Source organism: Coregonus lavaretus, assembly GCF_964263955.1.
Source record: "Coregonus lavaretus genome assembly, chromosome: 19".
Classification (NCBI taxonomy): Eukaryota; Metazoa; Chordata; class Actinopteri; order Salmoniformes; family Salmonidae; genus Coregonus; species Coregonus lavaretus.
In genome coordinates this window covers 24,235,860-24,248,506 of record NC_140006.1, presented here as the reverse complement: position 1 = coordinate 24,248,506, position 12,647 = coordinate 24,235,860, and the positions used below count along the sequence as shown (strand labels likewise).

The 12,647-nt window shown below is 43.4% G+C and overlaps 1 protein-coding gene across 1 annotated transcript in view; it reads right to left on the bottom strand.

The window, feature by feature from the left end:
- Positions 1–12,647, bottom strand: part of LOC311147084 (collagen alpha-1(XV) chain-like) — a gene marked incomplete at both ends in the record, with an annotated part of 47,618 nt that overhangs the window by 18,070 nt on the left and 16,901 nt on the right. The window contains 7 exons of the mRNA XM_084183709.1: positions 10,216–10,251; positions 10,361–10,420; positions 10,528–10,656; positions 10,808–10,843; positions 10,967–11,020; positions 12,090–12,173; positions 12,400–12,531. Of these exons, the coding sequence (XP_084039835.1) occupies positions 10,216–10,251; positions 10,361–10,420; positions 10,528–10,656; positions 10,808–10,843; positions 10,967–11,020; positions 12,090–12,173; positions 12,400–12,531 (531 nt within the window). The remainder of the gene's footprint in view (positions 1–10,215; positions 10,252–10,360; positions 10,421–10,527; positions 10,657–10,807; positions 10,844–10,966; positions 11,021–12,089; positions 12,174–12,399; positions 12,532–12,647) is intronic.

Genomic DNA, 12,647 nt, shown 5'->3' with positions numbered 1-12,647 from the left:
AGTTTCTCAATACATTGTTATATACCCTTTGTTGGCAATGACACAGGTCAAACGTTTTCTGTAAGTCTTCACAAGGTTTTCACACACTGTTGCTGGTATTTTGGCCCATTCCTCCATGCAGATCTCCTCTAGAGCAGTGATGTTTTGGGGCTGTCGCTGGGCAACACAGACTTTCAACTCCCTCCAAAGATTTTCTATGGGGTTGAGATCTGGAGACTGGCTAGGCCACTCCAGGACCTTGAAATGCTTCTTACGAAGCCACTCCTTCGTTGCCCGGGCGGTGTGTTTGGGATCATTGTCATGCTGAAAGACCCAGCCACGTTTCATCTTCAATGCCCTTGCTGATGGAAGGAGGTTTTCACTCAAAATCTCACGATACATGGCCCCATTCATTCTTTCCTTTACACGGATCAGTCGTCCTGGTCCCTTTGCAGAAAAACAGCCCCAAAGCATGATGTTTCCACCCCCATGCTTCACAGTAGGTATGGTGTTCTTTGGATGCAACTCAGCATTCTTTGTCCTCCAAACACGACGAGTTGAGTTTTTACCAAAAAGTTCTATTTTGGTTTCATCTGACCATATGACATTCTCCCAATCCTCTGCAGGATTTGAGTCCCTGGCGGCGTAGTGTGTTACTGATGGTAGGCTTTGTTACTTTGGTCCCAGCTCTCTGCAGGTCATTCACTAGGTCCCCCCGTGTGGTTCTGGGATTTTTGCTCACCGTTCTTGTGATCATTTTGACCCCACGGGGTGAGATCTTGCGTGGAGCCCCAGATCGAGGGAGATTATCAGTGGTCTTGTATGTCTTCCATTTCCTAATAATTACTCCCACAGTTGATTTCTTCAAACCAAGCTGCTTACCTATTGCAGATTCAGTCTTCCCAGCCTGGTGCAGGTCTACAATTTTGTTTCTGGTGTCCTTTGACAGCTCTTTGGTCTTGGCCATAGTGGAGTTTGGAGTGTGACTGTTTGAGGTTGTGGACAGGTGTCTTTTATACTGATAACAAGTTCAAACAGGTGCCATTAATACAGGTAACGAGTGGAGGACAGAGGAGCCTCTTAAAGAATAAGTTACAGGTCTGTGAGAGCCAGAAATCTTGCTTGTTTGTAGGTGACCAAATACTTATTTTCCACCATAATTTGAAAATAAATTCATTAAAAATTATTTTAAGGATTATTTTTTCTCAATTTGTCTGTCATAGTTGACGTGTACCTATGATGAAAATTACAGGCCTCTCTCATCTTTTTAAGTGGGAGAACTTGCACAATTGGTGGCTGACTAAATACTTTTTTTCCCCACTGTATTTTTGCTAACTTTCTGTTCAAATTTATTGAAGTGAGATCATTTATTTCCTTTGGGATATGTATTCTGAGTATATCCACATCACCATCAGACCATTTTATTGGTAAACTACATGGTAATGTAAATTTTATATATTTATATAGGAGTGGTTAAAACATGCTAATAACGGTCCTCTTAGTATATCAAAAAAGGTTTGGTATACCTTGACTGGTATGCCATCCAACCCTGGAGTTTTACCGGACTTAAAGTCTTTAATTGCATCCAGAAGTTCCTCCTTTGTAATTTCACCTTCACATGAGTCTTTCTGTATGACTGTTAATTTGACATTATCAATAGAAACAAAATCTCTACAATTAGCTTCAGTTAGAGGAGATGTAGGCGACTGAAACGAAAACATATGCTTAAAGTACTTTGTTTCCTCCTTCAAAATATAATTTGGTGAATCATGGGTGACTCTGTCAATTGTAACCAGTTTTATTAAATTATTTTTGGTAGCATTCCTATGTTGAAGATAAAAAAATAATTTGGTGCATTCTTCCCAATATTCCATCCAGTATGCTTTATTTTTATAATATATTACACTTGATCTTTCTTGAATAAGTTTCTCCATTTCTTTTTGTTTTTCCTCTAATTTATTCTGAGCCTCTATGTTACAGTTTTTATTGCAATCTATCTGTTATGTTAGACTTTCTATTTCCTTTGTTAGTATAAATTATTTTGACCTAAATTGCTTTTGTTTTCGAGATGAGTACTGAATTGCATGGCCTCTAAAGGCACATTTAAAGGTGTCCCATACAATAAGGGGATTTGCTGTACCTATGTTATGTCGGAAAAAGTCAGTTATAAATTCCTTTGTCCTAGTTAAAAATAAATTATCATCCAATAGGCTTTGATTAAATTTCCAATATCCTAGCCCACGTGGAAATTCAGTAAGAGTAATGTATATGCCAATTATATGATGGTCCGACCGCATTCTGTCCCCTATCAACACTTTTAAAACTTTTGGTGCCAACGAGAATGAGATAAGAAAGAAGTCAAGACGACTAGCTTGATTGAGTCTCCGCCATGTATATCTCACTACATCAGGATATTTAAGCCTCCACGCAACTTCATCTAGAATTGATGAGTTTCCTGTAAACAATAGATATTATATTCCTTCTCTTTGAGCCATGTAAATATTGTTCTTCTTTTGTTATTATCAGCTAAGCCATTACAATTATAACTGGCTATACTTATTTCACTATAAACCATAATGAGATACAAGTTTCAAGTCTATTTATCATTATATATGTTTGTAAATTTACCAATAAAAAATATCATAATGATTGAGTGTCCATATAGCTGTACCGTGATATTTGCATTGCTACTAAGTAACCCTTCAATTGTTCTCCACTAATTCCCCCATTAAAGCCCCTCCTCATCCCAAGTTGAGTCGTTATCCCAGTGATCGGCATCCCACCCTCTCTCTCTCTCTCTCTCTCTCTCTCTCTCTCTCTCTCTCTCTCTCTCTCTCTCTCTCTCTCCTCTCTCTCTCTCTCTCTCTCTCTCTCTCTCTCTCTCTCTCTCTCTCTCTCTCTCTCTCTCTCTCTCTCTCTCTCTCTCTCTCTCTCTCTCTCTCTCTCTCTCTCTCTCTCTCTCTCTCTCTCTCTCTCTCTCTCTCTCTCAAAATATATATCTATTCAAATATCTTGCATATCTTATTTTCCATCATTATCAATTAATATGCGTAATATTCATGCATAGGATTTTAACATATACCCCGGATTGCCATTTCATTTATTGACAAGCAATTATTATCCTAGCAAACAATTACCGCGGTCCATCCCATACTCCCCACAACAGATGCAGGACAAACACACACGCACATACTCCAACACACTCAACCCCCTTCCTCCACAATCAACCATAAAATCAGATGCTCAACGGTTCTTACATCCCAGAGCCAACTCAAGAAAGGACCTGATTTATGAGTGCACATACAGTAACAGCTGATTGAGAAAGCATGCAAGATTGAGCAGAAATTGACAACAATGTGAGATTTGATTAATCTATGTCAAGTCCTAGGTGATGGAGATCAGATCCACCCTCTTCACCTGAGACACAAACACTCTGGTCCCCCGTTGTAACCATTTTTCCCAAGCATCTCCGTGCAGTCAGACCTTTGATTATTTTGTGCCACCTGGGCCACAATGATAAACCCCCTCTCTGATTGTCCGAGTGTGACCCCCTGCCAGGCAGGCTCAGAATCTTGAGGGGGCGGTGCTGCTCAAGTAGGTCTCTGACCGCATTTATTTCTCTGTTTAGGCTGCATACTCTCAGCAGGTCCATAAAACAGATGGGAACTTCCCTTTGGTGTATGGGGCACTCAGGTGGGTGTCCAGGATATAGGGTTGGGGATCTTTCCATCATGATAGGACAATAAAAAATTAGATTAGATGTATACTATATTTAAAAATGTATATCCCTCATCTACACAAAATTGAAAGCTCTCTCACTACCCCTGCTCATAGACACCCGTCGGCTCTGGGATATGCAACCATTTCCCCTCTCACTCACTTAACGCCACACCTTTCCAAACACAAAAATGCACACCACATGGTTGACTGCGGAGGAAATGGGCAGAGCGCTCAAACGCACTCGCATCCCACACCTGCCGCAAGGTGGAAAGGACGCCAGGGAGAACCAACCACAACAACCTTCCGCCAAAACAACAACTGCCCGCCAAAAAAGCCATGTTCTAATTAGTTGTATTAAAATATGTATTATTCTGCTTGTTATCTTTTCTTGTTATATCGCTTTATCCTATTTTAAAACACTATACTTACTATAAATGTTCTTTAATATTACAATTCCTATCATTGCTAGTATTGGGTGTTCCATTACTCGACTCCTCTATTACAACTTTTAGAATAGCCATGGAGTAGTCTTTGTGTCTCTGAACATTTGGATTGTCAATATATAGTTTATCGACCACAAGTGCAACACGTTTACCTTTTAATCTATTTTCCTTGAAGATTGGATACAGAACTTTGCGCCTTTCTGCAATCTCCCTCGGGAACTGATCATTCATGTCTATTTTCGTGCCAGCAAATCTTTAACCTAGGCTTTTAACCATTGCTTTATCCTTAAAAAATGCAAATTTGGCAACGATTGGGCGATCATATTTCTGTCCTCTTTGTCCAAAACGGTGTACACGTTCGAGTTGGATTTTATCGACAGCCTCGAGTGGGATTTGAAGCGCTGTATGCAGGAAATCCTTCATAATATTCTCGGTTATTTCTGCCTCCTTTTCCTGAATACCCGTAAATACTAGATTTTCTCTCATCGATCTAGTTTGGATGTCTAGTAAGGCTTATCTCAGAAGGTTGTTCTCCTTTTTAAGTTCCCTAACGTCCGTTTCCATCTTAGTGACTGTCACTTTTACGTTTTTGGTTTCTTTCTCCATTATCACAGCTTTTTCGTCACTCATTTCAAGACTTGCTTTCAACTCTTTAACGTCCTTACTGACCAATTCTAGTATGCCCAATTTGTCATTTATCGACTTCAACAGGTCGCTTTCCACACTTACCAGACCCAGTGGTGAAAAGCATATATCATCTGTATCGTTCGACGAGTCGCGTTTTCTCTTGGAGATTGGTTCTCCTCGTTTATCTTCCGCCATGTTTGGGTATTGCGTGTTGTTGTAATATTTGTCGATATATTTCTCTAGCCTTATGATTTGTTTTGTGTTATTATCCAGATTTAATTTTATTAACTGCGAAGATATGAAATCCTAATATTTAGTCTAACTTACTGATTTTGAATATTATGTTTTTATCTTGAGGTGGTTTGTCCTGCTTTCTATTCAATACGCCATCTTGTCTTAATCTTCTCTATACATTAGCCTTGGTTTCTTGAATGTTAACATCAGAAGCTTCCTCCCCAAGTTTGAGTTATTCACTGCGTTAGCACACTCTGCCGACCCTGATGTTCTAGTAGTGTCTGAATCTTGGCTTAGGTAGGCCACCAAAAATTCAGCAATTTCCATCCCGAACTACAACATTTTCTGTCTAGATAGAACTGCCAAAGGGGGCGGAGTTGCAATCTACTGTAGAGATAGCCTGCAGAGCTCTATCATACTATCCAGGTCTGTGCCCAAACAGTTTGAGCTTCTACTTCTAAAAATCCACCTTTCCAGAAATAAGTCTCTCACTGTTGCCGCTTGCTAAAGACCCATATGACACCATATGTGAATTGCTTGCCCCCCATCTATCCTCAGAGTTCGTACTGCTTGGTGACCTAAACTGGGATATGCTTAACACCCCGGCCGTCCTACAATCTAAACTAGATGCCCTCAATCTCACACAAATTATCAAGGAACCTACCAGGTACAACCCTAAATCCGTAAACATGGGCACCCTCATATATATCATCCTGACTAATTTACCCTCTAAATACACCTCCGCTGTCTTCAACCAGGATCTCAGCGATCACTGCCTGCATCCGTAATGGGTCCGTGGTCAAATGACCACCCCTCATCACTGTCAAACGCTCCCTAAAACAATTAAGTGAAAACACCTTTCTAATTGACCTGGCCCGGGTATCCTGGATGGATATTGACCTCATTCCGTCAGTAGAGGATGCCTGGATGTTCTTCAAAAGTGCTTTCCTCTCCATCTTAAATATTCAAAAAATTCTGATTTAAGAACAGATGTAGCCCCTGGTTCACCCCAGACTTGACTGCCCTTGACCAGCACAAAAACATCCTGGGGCGTACTGCATTAGCATCGAACAGCCCCCACGATATGCAACTTTTCAGGGAAGTCAGGAACCAATATACACAATCAGTTAGGAAAGCAAAGGCTAGCTTTTTCAAACAGAAATGTGCATCCTGTAGCACTAACTCCCAAAAGTTTTGGGACACTGTAAAGTCCATGGAGAATAAGAGCACCTCCTCCCAGCTACCCACTGCACTGAGGCTAGGAAACACTGTCACCACCGATAAATCTACGATAATCGAGAATTTCAATAAGCATTTTGCTACGGCTGGCCATGCTTTCCACCTGGCTACCCCTACCTCGGCCACCAGCTGTGCACCCTCCGCTGCAACATGCCCATGCCCACCCCGCTTCTCCTTCACCCAAATTCAGATAGCTGATGCCCTGAAAGAGCTGCAAAATCTGGACCCCTACAAATCAGCTGGGCTAGACAATCTGGACCCTTTCTTTCTAAAATTAGCCGCCAAAATTGTTGAAACCCCTATTACTAGCCTGTTCAACCTCTCTTTCGTATCGTCTGAGATCCCCAGAGATTGGAAAGCTGCCGCGGTCATCCCCCTCTTCAAAGGGGGTGACACTCTAGATCCAAACTGTTACAGACCTATATCCATCCTGCCCTGCCTTTCGAAAGTATTTGAAAGCCAAGTTAACAAACAGATCACCGACCATTTCAAATCCCACCGTACCTTCTCCACTATGCAATCTGGTTTCCGAGCTGGTCATGGGTGTACCTCAGCCACACTCAAGGTCCTAAACGATATAATAACTGCGATCGATAAAAGACAGTACTGTGCAGCCATCTTCATTGACCTGGCCAAGGCTTTTGACTGTGTCAATCACCGCATTCTTATTGGCAGACTAAATAGCCTTGGTTTTTCAAATGACTGCCTCACCTGGTTCACCAACTACTTCTCAGATAGAGTTCAATGTGTCAAATCGGAGGGCCTGTTTTCTGGACCTCTGGCAGTCTCTATGGGGTTCAATTCTCGGGCCGACTCTATTCTCTGTGTATATCAATGATGTCGCTCTTGCTGCTGGTGACTCTCAGATCCACCTTTATGCAGACGACACCATTTTGTATACATCTGGCCCTTCATTGGTCACTGTGTTAACAAAACTCCAAATGAGCTTCAATGCCATACAACACTCCTTCCGTGGCCTCCAACTGCTCTTAAACTAAAACTAAATGCATGCTCTTCAATCGAATGCTGCTTGCACCCGCCCGCCCGACTAGAATCACTACTCTCGGCGGGTCTGACTTAGAATATGTGGACAACTACAAATACCTAGGTGTCTGGTTAGACCGTAAACTCTCCTTCCAGACTCACATTAAGCATCTCCAATCCAAAGTTAAATCTAGAATCGGTTTCCTATTTCGCAACAAAGCCTCCTTCACTCATGCTGCTAAACATGCCCTCGTAAAACTGACTATCCTACCGATCCTGGACTTCAGCGATGTCATTTACAAAATAGCCTCCAACACTCTACTCAGCAAATTGGATGTAGTCTATCACAGTGCCATCCGTTTTGTCACCAAAGCCCCATATACTACCCACCATTGTGACCTGTACGCTCTCGTTGGCTGGCCCTCACTACATATTCGTCGCCAAACCCACTGGCTCAAGGTCATCTATAAATCACTTCTAGGCAAATCCCTGCCTTATCTTAGATCATTGGTCACCATAGTAACACCCACCCAAAGTATGCGTTCCAGCAGGTATATCTCACTGGTCATCCCCAAAGCCAACACCTCCTTTGGCCGCCATTCCTTCCAGTTCTCTGCTGCAAATGACTGGAACGAACTGCAAAAATCTCTGAAGCTGGAGACACTTATCTCCCTCACTAACTTTAAGCATCAGTTGTCAGAGCAGCTTACCGTTCACTGCACCTGTTTTGCCGCTCACTCCTGGATTGCGTCCTACCTGACCGGTCGCTCCTACCAAGTGGCGTGGCGGGAAGCTGTCTCCGCACCACGTGCTCTCACCACTGGTGTCCCCCAGGGATCGGTTCTGGGCCCTCTCCTTTTCTCCCTATACACCAAGTCACTTGGCTCTGTCATATCCTCACATGGCCTTTCCTATCATTGCTACGCTGACGATACACAACTAATCTTCTCCTTTCCCCCTTCTGATAACCAGGTGGCGAATCGCATCTCTGCATGTCTGGCAGACATATCAGTATGGATGACGGATCACCACCTCAAGCTGAACCCTGGCAAGACGGAGCTGCTCTTCCTCCCGGGGAAGGACTGCCCGTTCCATGATCTCGCCATCACGGTTGACAACTCCGCTGTGTCCTCCTCCCAGAGTGCGAAGAGCCTAGGCGTGACCCTGGACAACACCCTGTCGTTCTCCGCCAACATCAAGGCGGTGACCCGCTCCTGCAGGTTCATGCTCTACAACATTCGGAGAGTGCGACCCTGCCTTACACAGGAAGCGGCGCAGGTCCTGGTCCAGGCACTTGTCATCTCCCGTCTGGACTACTGCAACTCGCTGTTGGCTGGGCTCCCTGCCTGTGCCATTAAACCCCTACAACTCATCCAGAATGCCGCAGCCCGTCTGGTGTTCAACCTTCCCAAGTTCTCTCACGTCACCCCCCTCCTCCGCACACTCCACTGGCTTCCAGTTGAAGCTCGCATCCGCTACAAGACCATGGTGCTTGCCTATGGAGCAGTGAGGGGAACGGCACCTCTGTACCTTCAGGCTCTGATCAGTCCCTACACCCAAACGAGGACATTGCGTTCATCCACCTCTGGCCTGCTGGCTCCCCTTCCTCTGCGGAAGCATAGCTCCCGCTCAGCCCAGTCAAAACTGTTCGCTGCTCTGGCACCCCAATGGTGGAACAAGCTCCCTCACGACGCCAGGACAGCGGAGTCACTCACCACCTTCCGGAGACATTTGAAACCCCACCTCTTTAAGGAATACCTGGGATAGGATAAAGTATTCCTTCTAACCCCCCCCCCCCCCCAAATTGTAAAGTGGTTATCCCACTGGCTATAGGGTGAACGCACCAATTTGTGAGTCGCTCTGGCTAAGAGCGTCTGCTAAATGACGTTAATGTGCCCTTGAGCAAGGCACTTAACCCTAATTGCTCCTGTAAGTCGCTCTGGTTAAGAGCGTCTGCTAAATGACTAAAATGTAAAATGTAAAATGTACACAGCCCATCTGTAATTATCCCACCCAACTACCTCATTCCCATATTGTTATTTACATTGTTATTTATTTTGCTAATTTGCACCCCAGTATCTCTATTTGCACATCATCTTCTGCACATCTATCACTCCAGTGTTGATACTAAATTGTAATTATTTTGCACTATGGCCTGTTTATTGCCTTACCTCCATAACTTACTACATTTGCACACACTGTATATAGATTTTCTATTGTGTTATTGACTGTAGGTTTTGTTTATTTCATATGTAACTCTGTGTTGTTGTTGTTTTATCGCACTGCTTTGCTTTATCTTGGCCAGGTCGCAGTTGTAAATGAGAACTTGTTCTCAACTGGCTTACCTGGTTAAATAAAGGTTAAATAAATAAATAAATAAAATATCCAGCAACTTCGCACAGCCATTGAAGAGGAGTGGGACAACATTCCACAAGCCACAATCAACAGCCTGATCAACTCTATGCAAAGGAGATGTGTCGCGCTGCATGAAGCGTGGTCACACCAGATACTGACTGGTTTTTTGATCCACGCCCCTACCTTTTTTTTAAGGTATCTGTGACCAACAGATGTATATCTGTCTTCCCAGTCATGTGAAATCCATAGATTAGGGCCTAATGAATTTATTTCAATTGACTGATTTCCTTATATGAACTGTAACTCAGTAAAATCTTAGAAATTGTTGCATGTTGCGTATATATTTTTGTTCAGTGTAGTTACAGATGTAGGATTGTAATTTGACCAGTTTCTCACAGCAGAAAACGTGAATTATTGTGTGGATTATAATTAATGGACATTTTTGTAGAGCTTGATACATTTTCATTTAGGGCAAATCAAGTCTGAAATGTTAAAGTGGAAAATACAAACTTTAGAAGCATTTTTAAACCTTGAATACACTAAAGTTTACATTTCCTGCAACAACAGTGTGATCAAATTAAAATCCTACACCACTATTTTCACAGCCTAGTTATTTTCATGTTTGTAATCCTACCTTTGGTCCTGCAGGGCCAGGAAGACCTGGAGGTCCCTACAGAAGAGAGTAGATAACAGTTATTCTCATGGAAACTTAAGGAGAAACACAATTTACAAGTACTTCAAAACTACAGGAGACACACACATACACCACTCTCACTCACCTGAGGGCCTTTGAGTCCTGCGCCAAGGAGCATGTCATGCTTCCCAGACCCTTCCATGTCCTGCAAGCACCAACACACAACATTGTTGCATTCAGAATCAATAGAGACAAAACAAGACAACCGTATGATAGGAAACTGACTCAACAGTAAAATCAACAAAACAGCACCTCAACAAACAATCCTGCTCCTGGGGGTCCGGGGGGGCCAGGCAGCCCCCGAGGGCCAGGGTCGCCCCTCTTCCCCTCTGGTCCCCTCGGTCCTGTAGCTCCTGCCAACCCTGGGTCACCTGATTCACCCTGCAGGGAAGAATAAGCCCAAAACTGACTATGAAGAACACAGTATAGTAGTAGATATGCATGTCAGCAGCTTGATTAGGAACTTAGGTCTCATTGTTTGATTAATGCATTTTTATAACTGATAACTGAGTGGTCAGATGGTTAGAAATACCTTTGGTCCATTTGGTCCAACTAGTCCTTGTTCACCCTATGTGAGGAAGAGAGATAGGTTAAAGTAAGCATTTGCAATGGAAATGATTGTGGGGGATCAAATCAGCTACATTCCCTTAGAAAATGCAAACAATAGCTTCCAGAGTAACTGTCATCTTACTTTCAGACCTTTAGGCCCTGTCGGCCCAACATCCCCATCCAGACCAGGTTGACCCTGAAATCAACAGCAGAGAGATGTGATGTCACAACCGTTGCTCTCTGAATTTCCTGCACATACAGGTCACACAAGTCAAGTGACTAGTCTATCATGACCAAGACTGTCTTGCTTTCCTTAGAATGATAGTAGCTACCATAGATACAGTTGCAAAGATAACTTCCAACAAGTCATTTAAAATATTTCTCTTCATGGTAATTATTCATGGTGAGAATTTGATATTGAATCCCACAGAATTAGTTACTTTTCATCATAAAATATGATATTCCTCTGTCTAAAATAGAAAAAACATAGCCAGCCGTTGCCACCATTGTCCCTTTTGCCATTCCTAAAGGAACAACATGGCTCATTGACTGTAAAAAAATAAAGGGCAAGCTCCATAAATGCAGTTAGTGAAAGCACGCAGGCAACAGACTTATATAAAAAGGCAGGTTCTCTCCAATGTAGCTTGACCATGTTTGATGTATGAAGCATATAGCTCAAGCTCAATGTCCATCAAGTCAAACCTAGGTTGTTTCCCGCTTAATGAGGGGATGGGGGATGAGCATAGACCCCTGATGGTTTCATAGATGGGTAAACAATTCTAAGCAGAAGCACATGCGTGCACACACACACACACCAGTGGCGTACCTCAGTTTCGTGGGGGCCCCCGCAAGGTCTGAGCAAGGCTGTTAGAATTAGGGGGGGGGGGGGTTCTATACATTTTGCCATGGGGCAAAGAGAAACATTCTGCAGTTTTATAGCTAATTTCATGCTATTTTACACATTTTGCCATGATGCTGAGAGAAAATGTTGCAGTTTTACAGCTAAATTCCTGTAATTCTAAAAATGTTAGCCTTGGCAAAATGTTTGCCCTTCCCCCAACAAAAGGCCCCCAGAGCTAGTGGGCCCCCCGGCCTTGTGTGATACACCAGTGACACACCCCCCCACACACACACACACACACACACACACACACACTCATCTCACGTACAGTAAGTTAAATGGGCCAGGCTGTTAGAAAACATGGTTGGAGAGAACGTTCTGCCTTTTCAAGCCTACTGGTTCAGTGAAGGAACCAGGGAAATACCTCGCCAGAACCAAGCCCAGAGCCGAACAACCCTGAGCCAAACCCAGAGCCCAAGTCAGAACCACTAAACCAATCCTCAATCACCTGAAACAATAAAGGCCAGGGACAGCCAGGTCAATAACAACAGAGAGTGGCGAGGAAACCACTGTCAACTACAATGCATGCATACACATATAGAAGAGTATAACAAAATAAAATGTACAATACAAAACAAAAGTGGGAACATCAATAACAGGTGAAAATGGGTGGTAACAGGTGGAAACATCAATAGTGGATCTTAGGGAGAACGTGAGATAGACAGACAACTCACCGGAGGTCCAGGTTTCCCAACAAGGCCATATCTGCCAGGAGGACCTGGTTGTCCAGGGAACAGGCCTTCAGAGGCGTTGAAGGGGCTGGTGGGTCCAGGGGGGCCAGGTTGACCTGGAGGGCCAGGAGGACCCTAGGAGAGAGAGGACACCTTACTGTAAAATCATCACAGTGGGTTGGTCTCAACTATAGGTGATCAGATTAAACACCACCACCTGTTGGATATGGGATGCATGGCACACGTTTAAC